General features: G+C 45.4%; 1 protein-coding gene across 1 annotated transcript in view; it reads right to left on the minus strand.

Annotated features, from left to right (window-relative positions):
- The window catches only part of BBOF1 (basal body orientation factor 1), a 168,846-nt gene that overhangs the window by 19,676 nt on the left and 131,169 nt on the right, over positions 1-18,001 (minus strand). Inside the window, exon 7 of the mRNA XM_053716305.1 lies at positions 1,546-1,690. Within this exon, the coding sequence (XP_053572280.1) occupies positions 1,546-1,690 (145 nt within the window). The remainder of the gene's footprint in view (positions 1-1,545; positions 1,691-18,001) is intronic.

Consider the following 18,001-nt stretch of genomic DNA (forward strand, 5'->3'; position numbering starts at 1 on the left):
ATTGCTGGATTAGAGTATGTAATTGTGTAGGGTGAGGTTGTGTTGGGTCAGTACTAGGTGTGTAGGGGGCAGTACTGCTGGATTAGAGTATGTAATTGTGTAGGGTGAGGTTGTGTTGGGTCAGTACTAGGTGTGAAGGGGCAGTACTGCTGGATTAGAGTATGTAATTGTGTAGGGTGAGGTTGTGTTGGGTCAGTACTAGGTGTGTAGGGGGCAGTATTGCTGGATTAGAGTATGTAATTGTGTAGGGTGAGGTTGTGTTGGGTCAGTATTAGGTGTGAAGGGGCAGTACTGCTGGATTAGAGTATGTAGTTGTGTAGGGTGAGGTTGTGTTGGGTCAGTACTAGGTGTGAAGGGGGCAGTACTGCTGGATTGGAGTATGTAATTGTTTAGGGTGAGGTTGTGATGGGTCAGTACTAGGTGTGAAGGGGGCAGTATTGCTGGATTAGAGTATGTAATTGTGTAGGGTGAGGTTGTGTTGGGTCAGTACTAGGTGTGTAGGGGGCAGTATTGCTGGATTAGAGTATGTAATTGAGTAGGGTGAGGTTGTGTTGGGTCAGTACTAGGTGTGAAGGGGCAGTACTGCTGGATTAGACTATGTAATTGTGTAGGGTGAGGTTGTGTTGGGTCAGTACTAGGTGTGAAGGGGACAGTACTGCTGGATTAGAGTATGTAATTGTGTAGGGTGAGGTTGTGTTGGGTCAGTACTAGGTGTGAAGGGGGCAGTACTGCTGGATTAGAGTATGTAATTGTGTAGGGTGAGGTTGTGTTGGGTCAGTACTAGGTGTGAAGGGGCAGTATTGCTGGATTTGAGTATGTAATTGTGTAGGGTGAGGTTGTGTTGGGTCAGTACTATGTGTGAGGGGGGCAGTACTGCTGGATTAGAATATGTAATTGTGTAGGGTGAGGTTGTGTTGGGTCAGTACTATATGTGAGGGGGGCAGTACTGCTGGATTAGAGTATGTACTTGTGTAGGGTGAGGTTGTGTTGGGTCAGTACTAGGTGTGAGGGGGGCAGTACTGCTGGATTAGAATATGTAATTGTGTAGGGTGAGGTTGTGTTGGGTCAGTACTATGTGTGTAGGGGGCAGTACTGCTGGATTAGAGTATGTAATTGTGTAGGGTGAGGTTGTGTTGGGTCAGTACTAGGTGTGAAGGGGCAGTACTGCTGGATTAGAGTATGTAATTGTGTAGGGTGAGGTTGTGTTGGGTCAGTACTAGGTGTGAAGGGGACAGTACTGCTGGATTAGAGTATGTAATTGTGTAGGGTGAGGTTGTGTTGGGTCAGTACTAGGTGTGAAGGGGCAGTACTGCTGGATTAGAGTATGTAATTGTGTAGGGTGAGGTTGTGTTGGGTCAGTACTAGGTGTGAAGGGGCAGTACTGCTGGATTAGAGTATGTAATTGTGTAGGGTGAGGTTGTGTTGGGTCAGTACTAGGTGTGAAGGGGCAGTACTGCTGGATTAGAGTATGTAATTGTGTAGGGTGAGGTTGTGTTGGGTCAGGAGTAGCGGTTTGGGTATTACATATAATCCAGCCCCCTGTACCTTTTCCTGCAACAGCTCAGAATTTCCATCCATCAGATGCTTTTTCTCCTTCTTCAACTCATCCATTTCACTCAGATGATATGAAAAAGCCTCCTTGAGACGCACATTCTCCTTGAAAACAGATCTCCCGACCTCATCCAGTTGCCTGAAACACATGACAATGACACATGGGACAGTAGATAACAGGAAGGACATTAGTGCAGATTAAGGATCTATTCTTTAAAAAATGAAGAAAAAAAGGTGCGTAAGACCTCCTAGCACACTAACCCTCCTAGCAATCCCAAAGATATCTGTGTCTCCTAAACATTTAAAAATGTAAGAAATGTTATGAAAAATAAAACATACAGGGCAGATTACAAGTGGAGCGGTATTTATCTCTCCCGCTTGTACACTGCCACTAGAAGTAAGGTTTTTGCGCGCATAGGTAGCACTCTATTACAAGTTGAAAGTAAAAAAAAAATCTGAAATCGCTAACCCAATGCGCGCAAAAAAAAATTATGTTTACCTGATAAATTTATTTCTTTTTTGACACGATGAGTCCACGGATCATCTTAATTACTATTGGGAATACCACTCCTTCCCTGCAGGAGGTGGCAAAGAGCACCACAGCAAAGCTGTTAAATATCACCTCCCTTCCCTCCCAACCCAGTCATTTGACCGAAGTAAAGGAGAGAAAGGAAGTAACAAGGTGCAGAGGTGTCTGAAGTTTATAATCACCAACAACCTGTCTTTGAAAAACAGAGTGGGCCGTGGACTCATCGTGTCAAAAAATAAATAAATTTATCAGGTAAGCATATATTTTCTTTTCTTTTGAAAGACACGGTGAGTCCACAGATCATCTTAATTACTATTGGGAATCAATACCCGAGCTAGAGTACACAGATGATACGGGAGGGACAAGACAGGGAACCTAAACGGAAGGCACCACTGCTTGAAGAACCTTTCTCCCAAAAACGGCCTCAGCCGAGGCAAAAGTATCAAATTTGTAGATTTTGAAAAAGTGTGAAGAGAGGACCAAGTGACAGCCTTGCAAATCTGCTCCACAGAAGCTTCATTTTTGAATGCCCATGAGGAAACGACAACCCTCGTGAATGAGCCGTAACTCTCTCTGGAGGGTGCTGTCCAGCAGTCTCATATGCAAAACGTATGATACTCTTCAGCCAAAAAGAAAGAGAAGTAGCCGTAGCTTTCTGTCCCTTACGTTATCCCGAGAAAACCACCAACAAAGCAGAAGACTGACGAAAATCATTAATCGCCTACAGGTAAAATATTAAGGGATGGACCACATCCAAATTGTAGACACAAGGAAGGAACAACAATCTCCTAAAAATGTCTCGATCATAAACAACTTTAGGAAGAAATCCTAATATAGTACGTAAAACTACCTTATCTGAATGAAATATAAGGTAATGGGAATCATACTGCAATGCCAAGAGCTCTAATACTCTGCGAGCAGAAGAAATAGCAACAAGAAATAAAACTTTCCAAGATAACAACTTAATATCTAAGGAATGCCTAGGCTCCAACGGAACTCCTTGAAGAACTTTGAAAACCAAATTAAGACTTCATGGAGGAGTAACTGGCTTGGACACAGGCCTGATCCTGATCAAGGCCTGACAAAACGATTGCACATCTGGAACATCTGCCAGACGTTTTGTAACAAAATAGGTCAGGCAGAAATGTAACCCTTTAAGGAACTTGTTGATAATCCTTTCTCCAAACCCTCTTGGAGAAAAGACAAAACTCTAGAAATCCTAACTCTACTCCAGGAGTAGCCCTTGAATTCACACCATTAAAGATATTTACGCCCTATCTTATGGTAAACCTTTCTAGTTACAAGTTTACACGCCTGAATCATGGTCTCTATGACCGATTCTGAAAAACTCCGCTTGGATAAAATTAAGAGTTCAATCTCCAAGCAGTCAGCTCCAGAGAAACTAGCATTGGATGAAAGAAGGGCCCTTGATTCGAAGGTTCTCCTCAACAGAAGTCTCCAAGGTGGAAGAGATGACAAGTCCACCAGGTCTGCATACCATATCCTGCGAGGCCATGTCAGTGTGAGGAGGATCACCAATGCCCTCTCCTGTTTGATTCGAGCAATGACTCGAGGTAGAAGAGCAAACGGAGGAAATAGGTATGCAAGACTGAAATTCCAAGGTACCGTCAGAGCGTCTATCAGTACAGCCTGAGCTTTCCTTTACCTCGACCCGTACCACGGAAGCTTGGCATTCTTCCAAAAAACCATGAGATCCAATTCCGACTGACCCCATTTTAGAATCAGGCTGGAAAACACTTTGGGATGGAGTGCCCACTCCCCCGGGTGAAAGGTCTGCCTGCATAGGAAGTCCACCTCCCAGATGTCCACTCCTGGAATATGGATCGCCAACCGACAGCAATTGTGGGTACAAGAAAAACTTCCGCCATGTAGGTCACGCTACAGAACTTGTCTTGGATTGACTATGACCGTAGTATCAGAGTCGTCCAGGGTAGCTAAAACCTCCATTAAGTAGTAAACGGAGGAGCTCTAGCTAAATCTGAAGAATAGATCATCAGCATCAGAGGAAGGAATTACACTGACTGAATCTTTTGAAATCTTACCCTCAGGTGATACTGAAATATCCCCCCTTTCCAGTTTATGAGAGGAAAGTTCGGTATAGATATAGTCAGGACAGAAACCCTACACACTGATTTTATAACATTTCCTCTAACGCTCTCCCTGTAGCAAGGGAATTGGAAGGAAAGGCATGGCACTGTATTAATAAAAAAGTTTTGGGACCCTTGAAGAGAAAAACTGCGTCATATTTTGAACACTGTTCAATTAACTATAATGGCTCAAAAACCTAGAAATTTTGTGTTCTCTCAAAACCTGAGGGAAAGAAAATGACTGGCGGACTATATAATCAAAAAGATAACAGATAACTGTAAACTATGACAGACAAATAGAATTTTTTTCTAAAATTTTATATAGAAAAAATAACGTTACTGTTTCTTTACATGTTAAAAAGAAACTGCTTTATTTCTTAAAGCAGCAAAAAAAAAAACAGCAAGTCTCAAGGCGTAGAAACAATAAAAGTTATTTATTGGAGATAATTAAAACAGCATAAAACAATAGGTCCTTGGCTACGATTGGTCGACGTCACGGCCTGACGCTAATTGTGCTGGCAGCCTGTGCTGCTATCGAGCGTCGGTAGTACGCTCACCCGGCTTGGAGCTTGGATCCCAGGTTGGTGTTTAGGAGGCTGGCAGAGTGATGACCCTGGATAGAGTTGAGGAATACTCCGGATTATTAGGCGACTGACCCGCAACCGCATTGTGGAGCCCTGCACACATAACTATTATACAGCCTGCCGGGTGAGTTTGTCTACCTTGAATTGTTACTGTAAACTGTCTGGAGCTGCAGAGGGGGACGTCACTGTTTGTTTGCTTTATTTCTTGTGCAAATAAAAACAGACATTTGTAATCTATAACAGACAACAAGAAAACATTTTTCCAACATCTTATAGAGAAAAATAACGTTACTGTTTCTTAATTGATAAAAAGAACCTGCTTTATTTCTTGTGGCAACAAAAAACGGAACAGATTTATTATCTGAGACTCGCTTACTAACGATACTGTTTGAAAAAAACAGCTTTAACACTTCAGCTCTAGCTGTAGAGACTAACACCTTGTCGGATTAAAATAAAAGCGTTATGCCAACCGGAACCTAATCTAGCAATTCCGACTGAAGCTGCTAAGACTGTCCACATAAATCCGTTTTACTAACAAAAAACGGAAGATTAGATTTACTCTCATTCTGTATATCATAACAGAGAGAAGAATGTGCGCAGCACCTAATATTACCGCCAACACCAGTCCCGCCCATCGTGGGCGTGTTGCTACTAACTAACATGTTAGCCGACATTTTAAGGGAAAAAACTCTGTAATAAAAACTGACAGAGTACACATTGAGACTGAACTCCTCGATCCCCAGTGCCTGCCAATGCTGCCCTATATGATCCCCTAATAATACACTAGGAATACCATATAGATACTTTTCTTCCATAGGAAATAAAAGTGCCCAACTTTTTTCTGAGACCTTTTCCCCCAGAAAAATTAAGTCAGCACTTACCTTATAATTCTGCCAGGCAGCAAGGCAGATCATCAGGTTTGAGAGGTCCTCTCTCTCACATGGACCTGTGGAACGATAGATAGAGACTGAGTCATCTCACTCAGACTTCCAGGATTATGGCAGCATAAATGTATGGGAGGCGCAGTGAGAATTATGTCCCACAAGTTCCCATTGCTCTAAAGCCACCACTGCTCTACTGAAGAGACTGGTATGGACTACAGCTACACCCTAGAACAAAGCAGCACAATCTTGTACTACTTTTAAAATAATAAACTCTTGATTGAAGAATCATTTGCTAACACCTAAACTTTACTGCTTCCTAGCTCTAACGTAGGCAAAGAGAATGACTGGGTTGGGAGGTAAGGGAGGTGATATTTAACAGCTTTGCTGTGGTGCTCCTTGCCGCCTCCTGCAGGGCAGGAGTATTATTCCCAATAGTAATTAAGATGATCCGTGGACTCATCGTGTCATTAAAAAGAAAGCCAAATATCACATATTCTCAAGTGTTCTATTTATTCATTAATACATGTAACGGAAGCTTCCGTTACTTTTGTACTTGGAGAGGACTGCAGGCCAGCCTGCTCCCCGCCGACTATGGACCCAGGAACTTGAGGGGATTCTATGATTTGGGAGGTGGGTGTCTAGGGTACATTTGGAGTACTTTTACCCTGGATTCAGGTTTACCTCGTTTCCATGAATTCCCAGAGACTCTGAGAACTGAAGGGCCCTGAAGATTCCTGTGTTTTGTTGGAGCATAAGGTGACAGCCCAATCCAGCATTGTCTGCTGCAACCCCCCCCCACTCAGAGACTCAGAATGTTTTAGCTGATTGCAACCTCCTGCTCTAATGCTGGGACCCCCTGTTGTTATCTAGTCTAGGTGTGAAGTGTCTTTCTGTTATTGTGTGAGTCATCCATTGTCCTTTTGTAAGTCAAGATGTGATTAGAATCTTGTTTAACTAACCATTGTCTGGTGTTTGTCTCATTGTATAATATTTGTTATAACTACCCCCCTTTTGTTGGAAATGTATAAAAGCGGTGTTTTCTGTGCAATAAAGCAGTTCCTATTTTGACCCTCAAGCATTCAGTCTTGGCTAATGTTCTTGGGGGTAGCTATAACATCTTGCAGCGGCTGTTATTCTAATAACAGAAGGTATCCAGTGGAGGTTCATGGGTTGGCGTTTGGTGGGAGGAAGCTGATTTTAGCGGGTATACCCAGTCTGGGGTACCGAGACCCGCTACAATTGGCTGGCAGCGGTTGGATCTGCTTCCTCCTTACGGAGCAGTTCCAAACTACCAGTGGGACCTCGATGGAAATAGAGGCTGAATTCCAGTGGAGATTGCAGGCAGTGCTGGCTCAGTTTGATGGCCCTGTCTTGGCAGAGGGCAAACTGGCCTGGAAGGATATAGTTCAACGGAAACTCTGGCACAAGGCTCTCCAGTTCGAACAAGACTACCAGGGGAAGTCCCTTCCTACTCCAGTGCAGCAATACTGGCTCCAGATGGATCTACGAATGCCGTTCCTGGGAAAGCAGCCCCGGGAGGAATGGATGGCCGAATTGGACGGATTGGTCCAGACAGAGATGGAGGTGGATGAAGGGTACCGGGAACTGCGGTGGTATGTGGCCCAGTTGTGTCCGGAGATGGAGACGGATGATCCTACAGAGGACTATGACTATGGCGGCCCAGGATTGCTATTTGAAAGTCTCACACAGGACCCCCACTGCAGGAGTACGGCAGAGTGGCGTCAGGAGGACATACTGGAAAACAGAGCGCTGAGGCTGACTGTGACAGACCCCTCTGTCAGTACTGGAAGGGTTAACTTTGTTCAGCTTTGAGAAGCTATTTTCTAAAGACAGGTTTCCTGGCAGCAGCTATTGTTTACTGTAATTAAGTTTAAGTGATAAGCGTTCACATTGTTTAATCACCTCCAAAGTTCAGACTGCCAGGTGTAAAAAGGACTCCATTGTTTTCTTGTGTTTAATTGCTTATCAGGTTAAGTAATGTAATTCTATTGTACCCTGTAAAAGGGCGTCTTCTATCTAATCTCTTCCAACCCCCCATCTGGTCTCCTAAGGGAGTACTGCATAAATACTGGGCATATAGCTCTCAATAAACACATTCATTTTTTACTCTCAAGATGGAGCTTGGTCTCATGTTTGGGGGGAATTAACTGGGTTTGTGTGTTGCTGATCCTGTATTCAGGGCATCTCTCATCTTGTATTAACCCTTGATAGCCGGTTTATACCATAACAATTGGTAGCAAGCGACGGGATGATCCTCATCGCCCAGAAGAGCAACTACACATCCAGACCTAATGGGAGTACCGTATGAAAGGCTGAAAAGAGCTACCCTTAAAAACCTGCTAGAACAACGGGGCCGACAAGCCAGTAACCTCAGGAAGAGGGAGATTATTACAATACTAACCGAGATGGACGGAGTACCAGGGACCAAAGGAACCAATGGGCTCAGCATATCAGACAGAACCCCCGAAGAAGCAAGCTTTGACCGGGTGGTTAAAATAAGACTGGCACATTATGGCCCCAACCCGACTACAGAAATTATCGACCAGGTCATAGCTGCTGTGGAGGCCAACCTACTTCGCCAAAGCAGCGCTGCAGCAGCCCAAGTCACAGCAACCCCAGTGGAAAAGAGAAAAGTACATTTTGCAGCTTTTAAAAACTTCCTGGAAACAGAAGGAGAGATTGATGGGTACCTTGCGGATTTTGAGAGACAATGTGCACTACACAAGGTACCCGCAGAGGACTGGGTCATGATATTATCCGGAAAATTATCCGGCCGGGCCAGCGAGGCTTTTCGGGCCATTCCAGATGAGGAAGTCAGGGATTATAATGCTGTAAAAGAGGCTCTGCTCTCCAAGTATGCGATTACACCGGAGGCATACAGGAGACGGTTCACTGTTAAACTAGCTGGAGATTCCTACTTTGAGTGGGCATGTAAGGTGCACCGCACAGCAGCTCACTGGATAGCGGGGTGCCAAGCCGTATCTGGGGAAGAGGTGCTGCAGCTATTCCTGTTGGAACATTGCTTTGACAAGTTATCCGCAGGAGTTAGAGAGTGGGTTCGGGACCGTAAACCCTCCACCCTGCATGAAGCTGCTCGCCTGGCAGATGAGTATACGGATGCCCGCAAACTGGACACTGCTACCACTAAGATCCCTGCCAGAGTGGAGTACAGACCCCCAGTCACCCCAGCAGCTACCAGTTACCAACCCCCGGTGCACCGCTCTACCACACGGCCTCCAGCCACGAACTATCCTCAGACAGCCCAGTTCCACTCATGGGACTACTCACAGCCTATTCGGTGCTTTGGATGTAAGCAACTAGGGCACAAAAGACCAGAGTGTCCCCTAAACACAGCGAACCAAGCACAGTCCTGGAGGAGACCCGCCAGCGGAAACCAACGTAACCCCCAGCCTGCGGCCCACTGCGTAGAGGAGGAAGAATGATGGCATCCTACATGAAGCAGACCCCGTGCAAGCTGCCCACCGGGATAACCAGCAACTGGTTAAAGTGAATGGGAAGGAGGTCAGTGGTCTACGGGATACTGGTGCTACCATGACCTTGCTTCAAAAGAACTTAAGTGTCTGAGAAACAGCACACCGGAGACACTGTGGCTGTGAGGGTAGCAGGGGGGCGCTGTGTTCCACATACCTGTTGCCCGGGTAAATTTGGATTGGGGAGTGGGCGCTAGACCTGTGAATGTGGGGGTCATGAAGGACTTACCTGCTGATGTTCTCCTTGGAAATAACTTGGCCCCCCTTGTTTCTGCCTACGCGCCTATGGGTCCCACCGATGTTAACCCTGTGACTACCCGTGCCCAGATCCGTGCCGCAGAGACTGACCCACCTGCTGCTGAGCCCCAGGACGCTGAGCTCAGTAAATCTCTATCCGCCATTGATACGTGGAAGTCCCGTTACAATGCGCTGATGAAGGAGAAGAGTCAATTAGAGGATGAAATGGTCAAGTTAAACAATCACGTAACAGTGCTAGCGGGAGAGAAGAGGAGCGCAGAGGAAAAAGCGCGTTTAGAGCGGGAATCTCTGCTAGACAAGCTGCATCGACAGACCGCAGAAAACACCAGCTTGAGAGTGGAACATGAAACATTAAAGACAAACTTAGCGACACTGGAGGAGAAGCTGACACTGGTTCATAGTGAGGTGCAGCAACTCAAGGGCAACCTACGTCAGTATGAAGGGCTTGTGGATACCTATAAAGAGCAGGTACAAAAAACTCGTAAAGAAGCCGATGAGGTTTTGAAGGACTGTTTAGCCCTGGTCTGGGCACTGAAGAAGTTGAACCCTTATTTATATGGACAGGAATTCTCTCTCATAACGGGAATGCAGATGGATTGTCCCGGCAAACTGACATTCCTACCACCTCCTAGTCTGGTCATCCCCAAGTTGACCCGCCAAAGGGTCAAGCCGGGTCTCCCGGAGTGTCCCACCAGGAGGGAGCTGTGTGACAGACCCCTCTGTCAGTACTGGAAGGGTTAATTTTGTTCAGCTTTGAGAAGCTATTTTCTAAAGACAGGTTTCCTGGCAGCAGCTATTGTTTACTGTAATTAAGTTTAAGTGATAAGCGTTCACATTGTTTAATCACCTCCAAAGTTCAGACTGCCAGGTGTGAAAAAGGACTCCATTGTTTTCTTGTGTTTAATTGCTTATTTGGTTAAGTAATGTAATTCTATTGTACCCTGTAAAAGGGCATCTTCCCTCTATCTAATCTCTTCCAACCCCCCATCTGGTCTCCTAAGGGGGTCCTGCATAAATACTGGGCATATAGCTCTCAATAAACACATTGTTCTGTTTTACTCTCAAGATGGAGCTTGGTCTCATGTTTGGGGGGAATAAACTGGGTTTGTGTGTTGCTGATCCTGTATTCAGGGCATCTTTCATCAGGTATTAACCCTTGGTAGCCGGTTTATACCATAACACTGACACTTACAGAAGTACCCGGACTGAGAGACGATCGTTATTACCTAGCTGCCCATGAGTGGGAGCTAGAAAGGCATATAAAAGGCTGTTAGATCTCATTCAGCAGCATGCCTCAGAGCTTGAAGAGGGCTATGGTGCAGCGATCAAGGATTTATTGGACTTTTCCTCAGAGGAGTGGCAACCGGTAATGAGCTACCATGAGCTGCTAGACCACGATCAGCAGCCTGGCCCTGAGCTTGCCACACCAGTAGAAGCGCTGGCAACAGGGCAGGGCACCAATGGCCTCTGTCCAGCACCTGTGATATCTCTGGAGACCCAGGGAGAGGAGGTAGTCGATTTCTCTACACAGCCACAGGCTCCAGAGATTGATAATTTAATAGACTTTTCCTCTTAGGAGGTGAGCCTCCAGCAGAAGAGATGGCCACAGGGCAGAGCACCCCTGGCCTCTGTCCAGCACCTGCAGCAGCTCCAGGAAGCCAGGGAGAGGAAGTAGCTGACCTCTCTCCACAGCGGCAGAGAGGTTTTCAGGGAGAAGATGTATCGGACCTCTCTCCACAGCAGCAAAGTCGGTTCCAGGAAGAGGAGGTAGCTGACCTATCTCCCCAGCGGCAGAGCGGTTTCCAGGGAGAGGAGGTAGCCGACCTCGCTCCACAGTGGCAGAGCGGTTTTCAGGGAGAGGATGTAGCCGACCTCTCTCCCCAGCGGCAGAACCAGTTCTAGGGAGAGGAGGCAACCGACCTCTCTCCCCAGCGGCAGAGTGGTTTCCAGGGAGAAGAGGTAGCCGACCTTTCTCTCCATCGACAGAACCAGTTCCAGGGAGAGGAGGTAGCAGACCTCTCTCCCCAGGGGCAGAGCGGTTTCCAGGGAGAGGAGGTAGCCGACCTCTCTCCACAGCGGCAGAACCAGTTCCATGGAGAAGAGGTAGCCTTGCTTTCTCCCCAGAGGCAGAGCGGTTTCCAGGGAGAAGAGGTAGCCAGCCTCTACCCAGCAACAAAGCAGGTCCCAGGGAGAGGAGGTAGACAACCTCTCTCCATAGCAGCTTAGCATGTTCCAGGAAGAAGAGGCCAGCATTCTCATTCCCCAGTGGCAGTGGCCAAAAACAAAAATGGAAGAAAGTTTTGGACTGGGCCATCCGACTAACTCAGGTCCAAATCAGTGGGAGGTCTGGTACCTGGTTAGTCTACCCCGGGGGGGGGGGGGAATGTAACGGAAGCTTCCGTTACTTTTGTACTTGGAGAGGACTGCAGGCCAGCCTACTCCCCACCGACTATGGACCCAGGAACTTGAGGGGATTCTATGACTTGGGAGGCGAGGGTCCAGGGTACATTTGGAGTACCCGGACTGAGAGACGATCGTTATTACCTAGCTGCCCATGAGTGGGAGCTAGAAAGGCATATAAAAGGCTGTTAGATCTCGTTCAGCAGCATGCCTCAGAGCTTGAAGAGGGCTATGGTGCAGCGATCAAGGATTTATTGGACTTTTCCTCAGAGGAGTGGCAACCGGTAATGAGCTACCATGAGCTGCAAGACCACGATCAGCAGCCTGGCCCTGAGCTTGCCACACCAGTAGAAGCGCTGGCAACAGGGCAGGGCACCAATGGCCTCTGTCCAGCACCTGTGATATCTCTGGAGACCCAGGGAGAGGAGGTAGTCGATTTCTCTACACAGCCACAGGCTCCAGAGATTGATAATTTAATAGACTTTTCCTCTTAGGAGGTGAGCCTCCAGCAGAAGAGATGGCCACAGGGCAGAGCACCCCTGGCCTCTGTCCAGCACCTGCAGCATCTCCGGGAAGCCAGGGAGAGGAAGTAGCTGACCTCTCTCCACAGCGGCAGAGTGGTTTTCAGGGAGAGGATGTAGCCGACCTCTCTCCCCAGCGGCAGAACCAGTTCTAGGGAGAGGAGGCAACCGACCTCTCTCCCCAGCGGCAGAGTGGTTTCCAGGGAGAAGAGGTAGCCGACCTCTCTCTCCATCGACAGAACCAGTTCCAGGGAGAGGAGGTAGCAGACCTCTCTCCCCAGCGGCAGAGCGGGTTCCAGGGAGAGGAGGTAGCCGACCTCTCTCCACAGCGGCAGAACCAGTTCCATGGAGAAGAGGTAGCCTTGCTTTCTCCCCAGACGAAGAGCGGTTTCCAGGGAGAAGAGGTAGCCAGCCTCTACCCAGCAACAAAGCAGGTCCCAGGGAGAGGAGGTAGACAACCTCTCTCCATAGCAGCTTAGCATGTTCCAGGAAGAAGAGGCAAGCATTCTCATTCCCCAGTGGCAGTGGCCAAAAACAAAAATGGAAGAAAGTTTTGGGCTGGGCCATCCGACTAACTCTATTTCTACCCCGGGGGGGGGGGGGGGGAGAAATGTAACGGAAGCTTCTGTTACTTTTGTACTTGGAGAGGACTGCAGGCCAGCCTACTCCCCACCGACTATGGACCCAGGAACTTGAAGGGATTCTATGATTTGGGAGGCAAGGGTCCAGGGTACATTTGGAGTACTTTTACCCTGGATTCAGGTTTACTTTGTTTCCATGAATTCCCAGAGACTCTGAGTACTGAAGGGCCCTGAAGATTCCTGTGTTTTGTTGGAGTATAAGGTGACAGCCCAATCCAGCATTGTCTGTTGCAAAACCACCACCCCCCCCCCGACTCAGAATGTTTTAGCTGATTGCAACCTCCTGCTCTAATGCTGGGACCTCCTGCTGTTATGTGTATGCATATCTAGTCTAGGTGTGAAGTGTCTTTCTGTTATTGTGTGAGTCATCCATTGTCCTTTTGTAAGTCAGGATGTGATTAGAATATTGTTTAACTAACCATTGTCTGATGTTTGTCTCACTGTATAATATTTGTTATAACTACCCCCCTTTTGTTGGAAATGTATAAAATCTGTGTTTTCTGTGCAATAAAGCAGTTCCTATTTTGACCCTCAAGCATTCAGTCTTGGTTAATGTTCTTGGGGAAAGCTATAACAACTTGCAGCGGCCGTTATTCTAATAATGGAAGATATCCAGTGGAGGTTCATGGGTTGGCATTTGGTGGGAGGAAGCTGACTTTAGCGGGTATACCCAGTCTGGGGTACCGAGACCCGCTACAATACATATTTCTTTATATATCTGATGGTATTTTGTACAATATAGATCTATACCTATATAGGCATAACTGAGCGCCACTCATAATTTGGCCCACAATTTACTCAATGACTGATTCATTTGCAAGATACACGTAAATAGGGGATTGTGTTTGTAAATCACCATTTGCAGAGAAGGTAGAATTGTGTGTGTAGTATATCAGGTGCACAGAGGTATCAGTAAGTGGGCACAGGAGAGCCGCAGGGTGGGCAAACTTGTCTTGTTGACTAAGTGAGCCAGTGTTGCTGTGCCTTTAATCAGGTGTATATTACAGATACATGTCTCCCCCATGCTGGTGTATTCACGTTTGCTATTTTGCAGTTGATATCGTATGTGTATTTGCTATATACACGCAGAGGCACAGAGAGCAAAAATACACACAGAGGCACAGAGAGTAAATATACACACAGAGAATAAAAATACACACAGAGGCACAGATAGAAAATTTACACACAGAGGCATAGAGAGTAAATATACACACAGAGGCACAGAGAGTAAATATACAAACAGAGGCACAGAGAGTAAATATACACACAGAGGCGCAGAGAGTAAATATACACACAGAGGTACAGAGAGTAAATATACACACAGAGGTACAAAGAGCAAATATACACACAGAGACACAGAGAGTAAATATACACACAGAGGCATAGAGAGTAAATATACACACAGAGAGTAAATATACACACAGAGGCGCAGAGAGTAAATATACACACAAAGGCACAGAGAGGAAATATACACACAGAGGCACAGAGAGTAAATATACACGCAGAGACACAGAGAGTAAATATACACGCAGAGGCACAGAGAGTAAATATACACGCAGAGGCAAAGAGAGTAAATATACACAAAGAGGCACAGAGAGTAAATATACACACAGAGGCACAGAGAGTAAATATACACATAGAGGCACAGAGAGTAAATATACACACAGAGGCACAGAGAGTAAATATACACATAGAGGCACAGAGAGTAAATATACAAACAGAGGCACAGAGAGTAAATATACACACAGAGGCGCAGAGAGTAAATATACACACAGAGGTACAGAGAGTAAATATACACACAGAGGTACAAAGAGCAAATATACACACAGAGACACAGAGAGTAAATATACACACAGAGGCATAGAGAGTAAATATACACACAGAGAGTAAATATACACACAGAGGCGCAGAGAGTAAATATACACACAAAGGCACAGAGAGGAAATATACACACAAAGGCACAGAGAGGAAATATACACACAGAGGCACAGAGAGGAAATATACACACAGAGACACAGAGAGTAAATATACACGCAGAGGCACAGAGAGTAAATATACACGCAGAGGCAAAGAGAGTAAATATACACAAAGAGGCACAGAGAGTAAATATACACACAGAGGCACAGAGAGTAAATATACACACAGAGGCACAGAGAGTAAATATACACATAGAGGCACAGAGAGTAAATATACACACAGAGAATAAAAATACACACAGAGGCACAGAGAGAAAATTTACACAATGAGGCATAGAGAGTAAATATACACACAGAGGCACAGAGAGTAAATATACAAACAGAGGCACAGAGAGTAAATATACACACAGAGGCGCAGAGAGTAAATATACACACAGAGGTACAGAGAGTAAATATACACACAGAGGTACAAAGAGCAAATATACACACAGAGACACAGAGAGTAAATATACACACAGAGGCATAGAGAGTAAATATACACACAGAGAGTAAATATACACACAGAGGCGCAGAGAGTAAATATACACACAAAGGCACAGAGAGGAAATATACACACAGAGGCACAGAGAGGAAATATACACGCAGAGACACAGAGAGTAAATATACACGCAGAGGCACAGAGAGTAAATATACACGCAGAGGCAAAGAGAGTAAATATACACAAAGAGGCACAGAGAGTAAATATACACACAGAGGCACAGAGAGTAAATATACACACAGAGGCACAGAGAGTAAATATACACATAGAGGCACAGAGAGTAAATATACACACAGAGGCGCAGAGAGTAAATATACACACAGACGCACAGAGAGCAAATAGACACGCAGAGGCGCAGAGAGTAAATATACACACAGAGGCGCAGAGAGTAAATATACACACAGAGGCACAGAGAGTAAATATACACACAGAGGCGCAGAGAGTAAATATACACACAGAGGCACAGAGAGTAAATATACACACAGAGGCGCAGAGAGCAAATTTACACACAGAGGTGCAGAGAGCAAATATACACACAGAGGCGCAGAGAGTAAATATACACGCAGAGAGTAAATATACACGCAGAGGCACAGAGAGTAAATATACACACAGAGGCACATAGAGTAAATACACACACATAGGCGCAGAGAGTAAATATACACACAGAGGCGCAGAGAGTAAATATACACACAGAGGCACAGAGAGTAAATATACACACAGAGAGTAAATATACACAGAGGCGCAGAGAGTAAATATACACACAGAGGCATAGAGAGTAAATATACACACAGAGGCACAGAGAGTAAATATACACACAGAGGCACAGAGAGTAAATATACACACAGAGGCACAGAGAGTAAATATACACACAGAGGCGCAGAGAGTAAATATACACACAGAGGTACAGAGAGTAAATATACACACAGACGTACAAAGAGCAAATATACACACAGAGACACAGAGAGTAAATATACACACAGAGGCATAGAGAGTAAATATACACACAGAGAGTAAATATACACACAGAGGCGGAGAGAGTAAATATACACACAAAGGCACAGAGAGGAAATATACACACAGAGAGGAAATATACACGCAGAGACACAGAGAGTAAATATACACGCAGAGGCACAGAGAGTAAATATACACGCAGAGGCAAAGAGAGTAAATATACACAAAGAGGCACAGAGAGTAAATATACACACAGAGGCACAGAGAGTAAATATACACATAGAGGCACAGAGAGTAAATATACACACAGAGAGTAAATATACACACAGAGGCGCAGAGAGCAAATATACACACAGAGGCACAGAGAGGAAATATACACACAGAGGCACAGAGAGGAAATATACACGCAGAGACACAGAGAGTAAATATACACACAGAGAGTAAATATACACACAGAGAGTAAATATACACACAGAGAGGAAATATACACACAGAGGCGCAGAGAGTAAATATACACGCAGAGGCACAGAGAGTAAATATACACGCAGAGGCAAAGAGAGTAAATATACACAAAGAGGCACAGAGAGTAAATATACACACAGAGGCACAGAGAGTAAATATACACACAGAGGCACAGAGAGTAAATATACACATAGAGGCACAGAGAGTAAATATACACATAGAGGCACAGAGAGTAAATATACACACAGAGGCGCAGAGAGTAAATATACACACAGAGGCGCAGAGAGTAAATATACACACAGAGGCACAGAGAGTAAATATACACACATAGGCGCAGAGAGCAAATTTACACACAGAGGTGCAGAGAGCAAATATACACACAGAGGCGCAGAGAGTAAATATACACGCAGAGAGTAAATATACACGCAGAGGCACAGAGAGTAAATATACACACAGAGCGTAAACATACACACAGAGGCACATAGAGTAAATATACACACAGAGGCGCAGAGAGTAAATATACACACAGAGGCGCAGAGAGTAAATATACACACAGAGGCGCAGAGAGTAAATATACACACAGAGGCACAGAGAGTAAATATACACACAGAGAGTAAATATACACACAGAGGCACAGAGAGTAAATATACACACAGAGGCGCAGAGAGTAAATATACACGCAGAGGCGCAGAGAGTAAATATACACGCAGAAGCGCAGAGAGTAAATATACACGCAGAGGAGCAGAGAGTAAATATACACACAGAGGTACAGAGAGCAAATATACACACAGAGGTACAGAGAGCAAATATACACGCAGAGGAGCAGAGAGCAAATATACACGCGGAGGCACCGAGATTAAATAAAGGAGGCCCTCGGTTTACAACGGTTCAATTTGCACCGTTTCAGAATAACAACCTTTTTTTTCAGTCATGTGACTGCTATTGAAAAGCATTGAGAAGCAGTGCATTGATTAAAATAGCCAGTAGGTGGAGCTGTCCACTTGTGTTGCAGCAAAGATATGCAAGCCAAGCAAGCTGAAATTAATCAGTTTAACCAGATCTGAGCTATCAAGCAGCTTGCAAAGGAACAAAATCTTCCTGTCTATAAATCAGTCCAGATTGGAATGCATAGAAAGAAATGCAAGC

Source organism: Bombina bombina, chromosome 6 (assembly GCF_027579735.1).
Source record: "Bombina bombina isolate aBomBom1 chromosome 6, aBomBom1.pri, whole genome shotgun sequence".
NCBI classification, from domain to species: domain Eukaryota; kingdom Metazoa; phylum Chordata; class Amphibia; order Anura; family Bombinatoridae; genus Bombina; species Bombina bombina.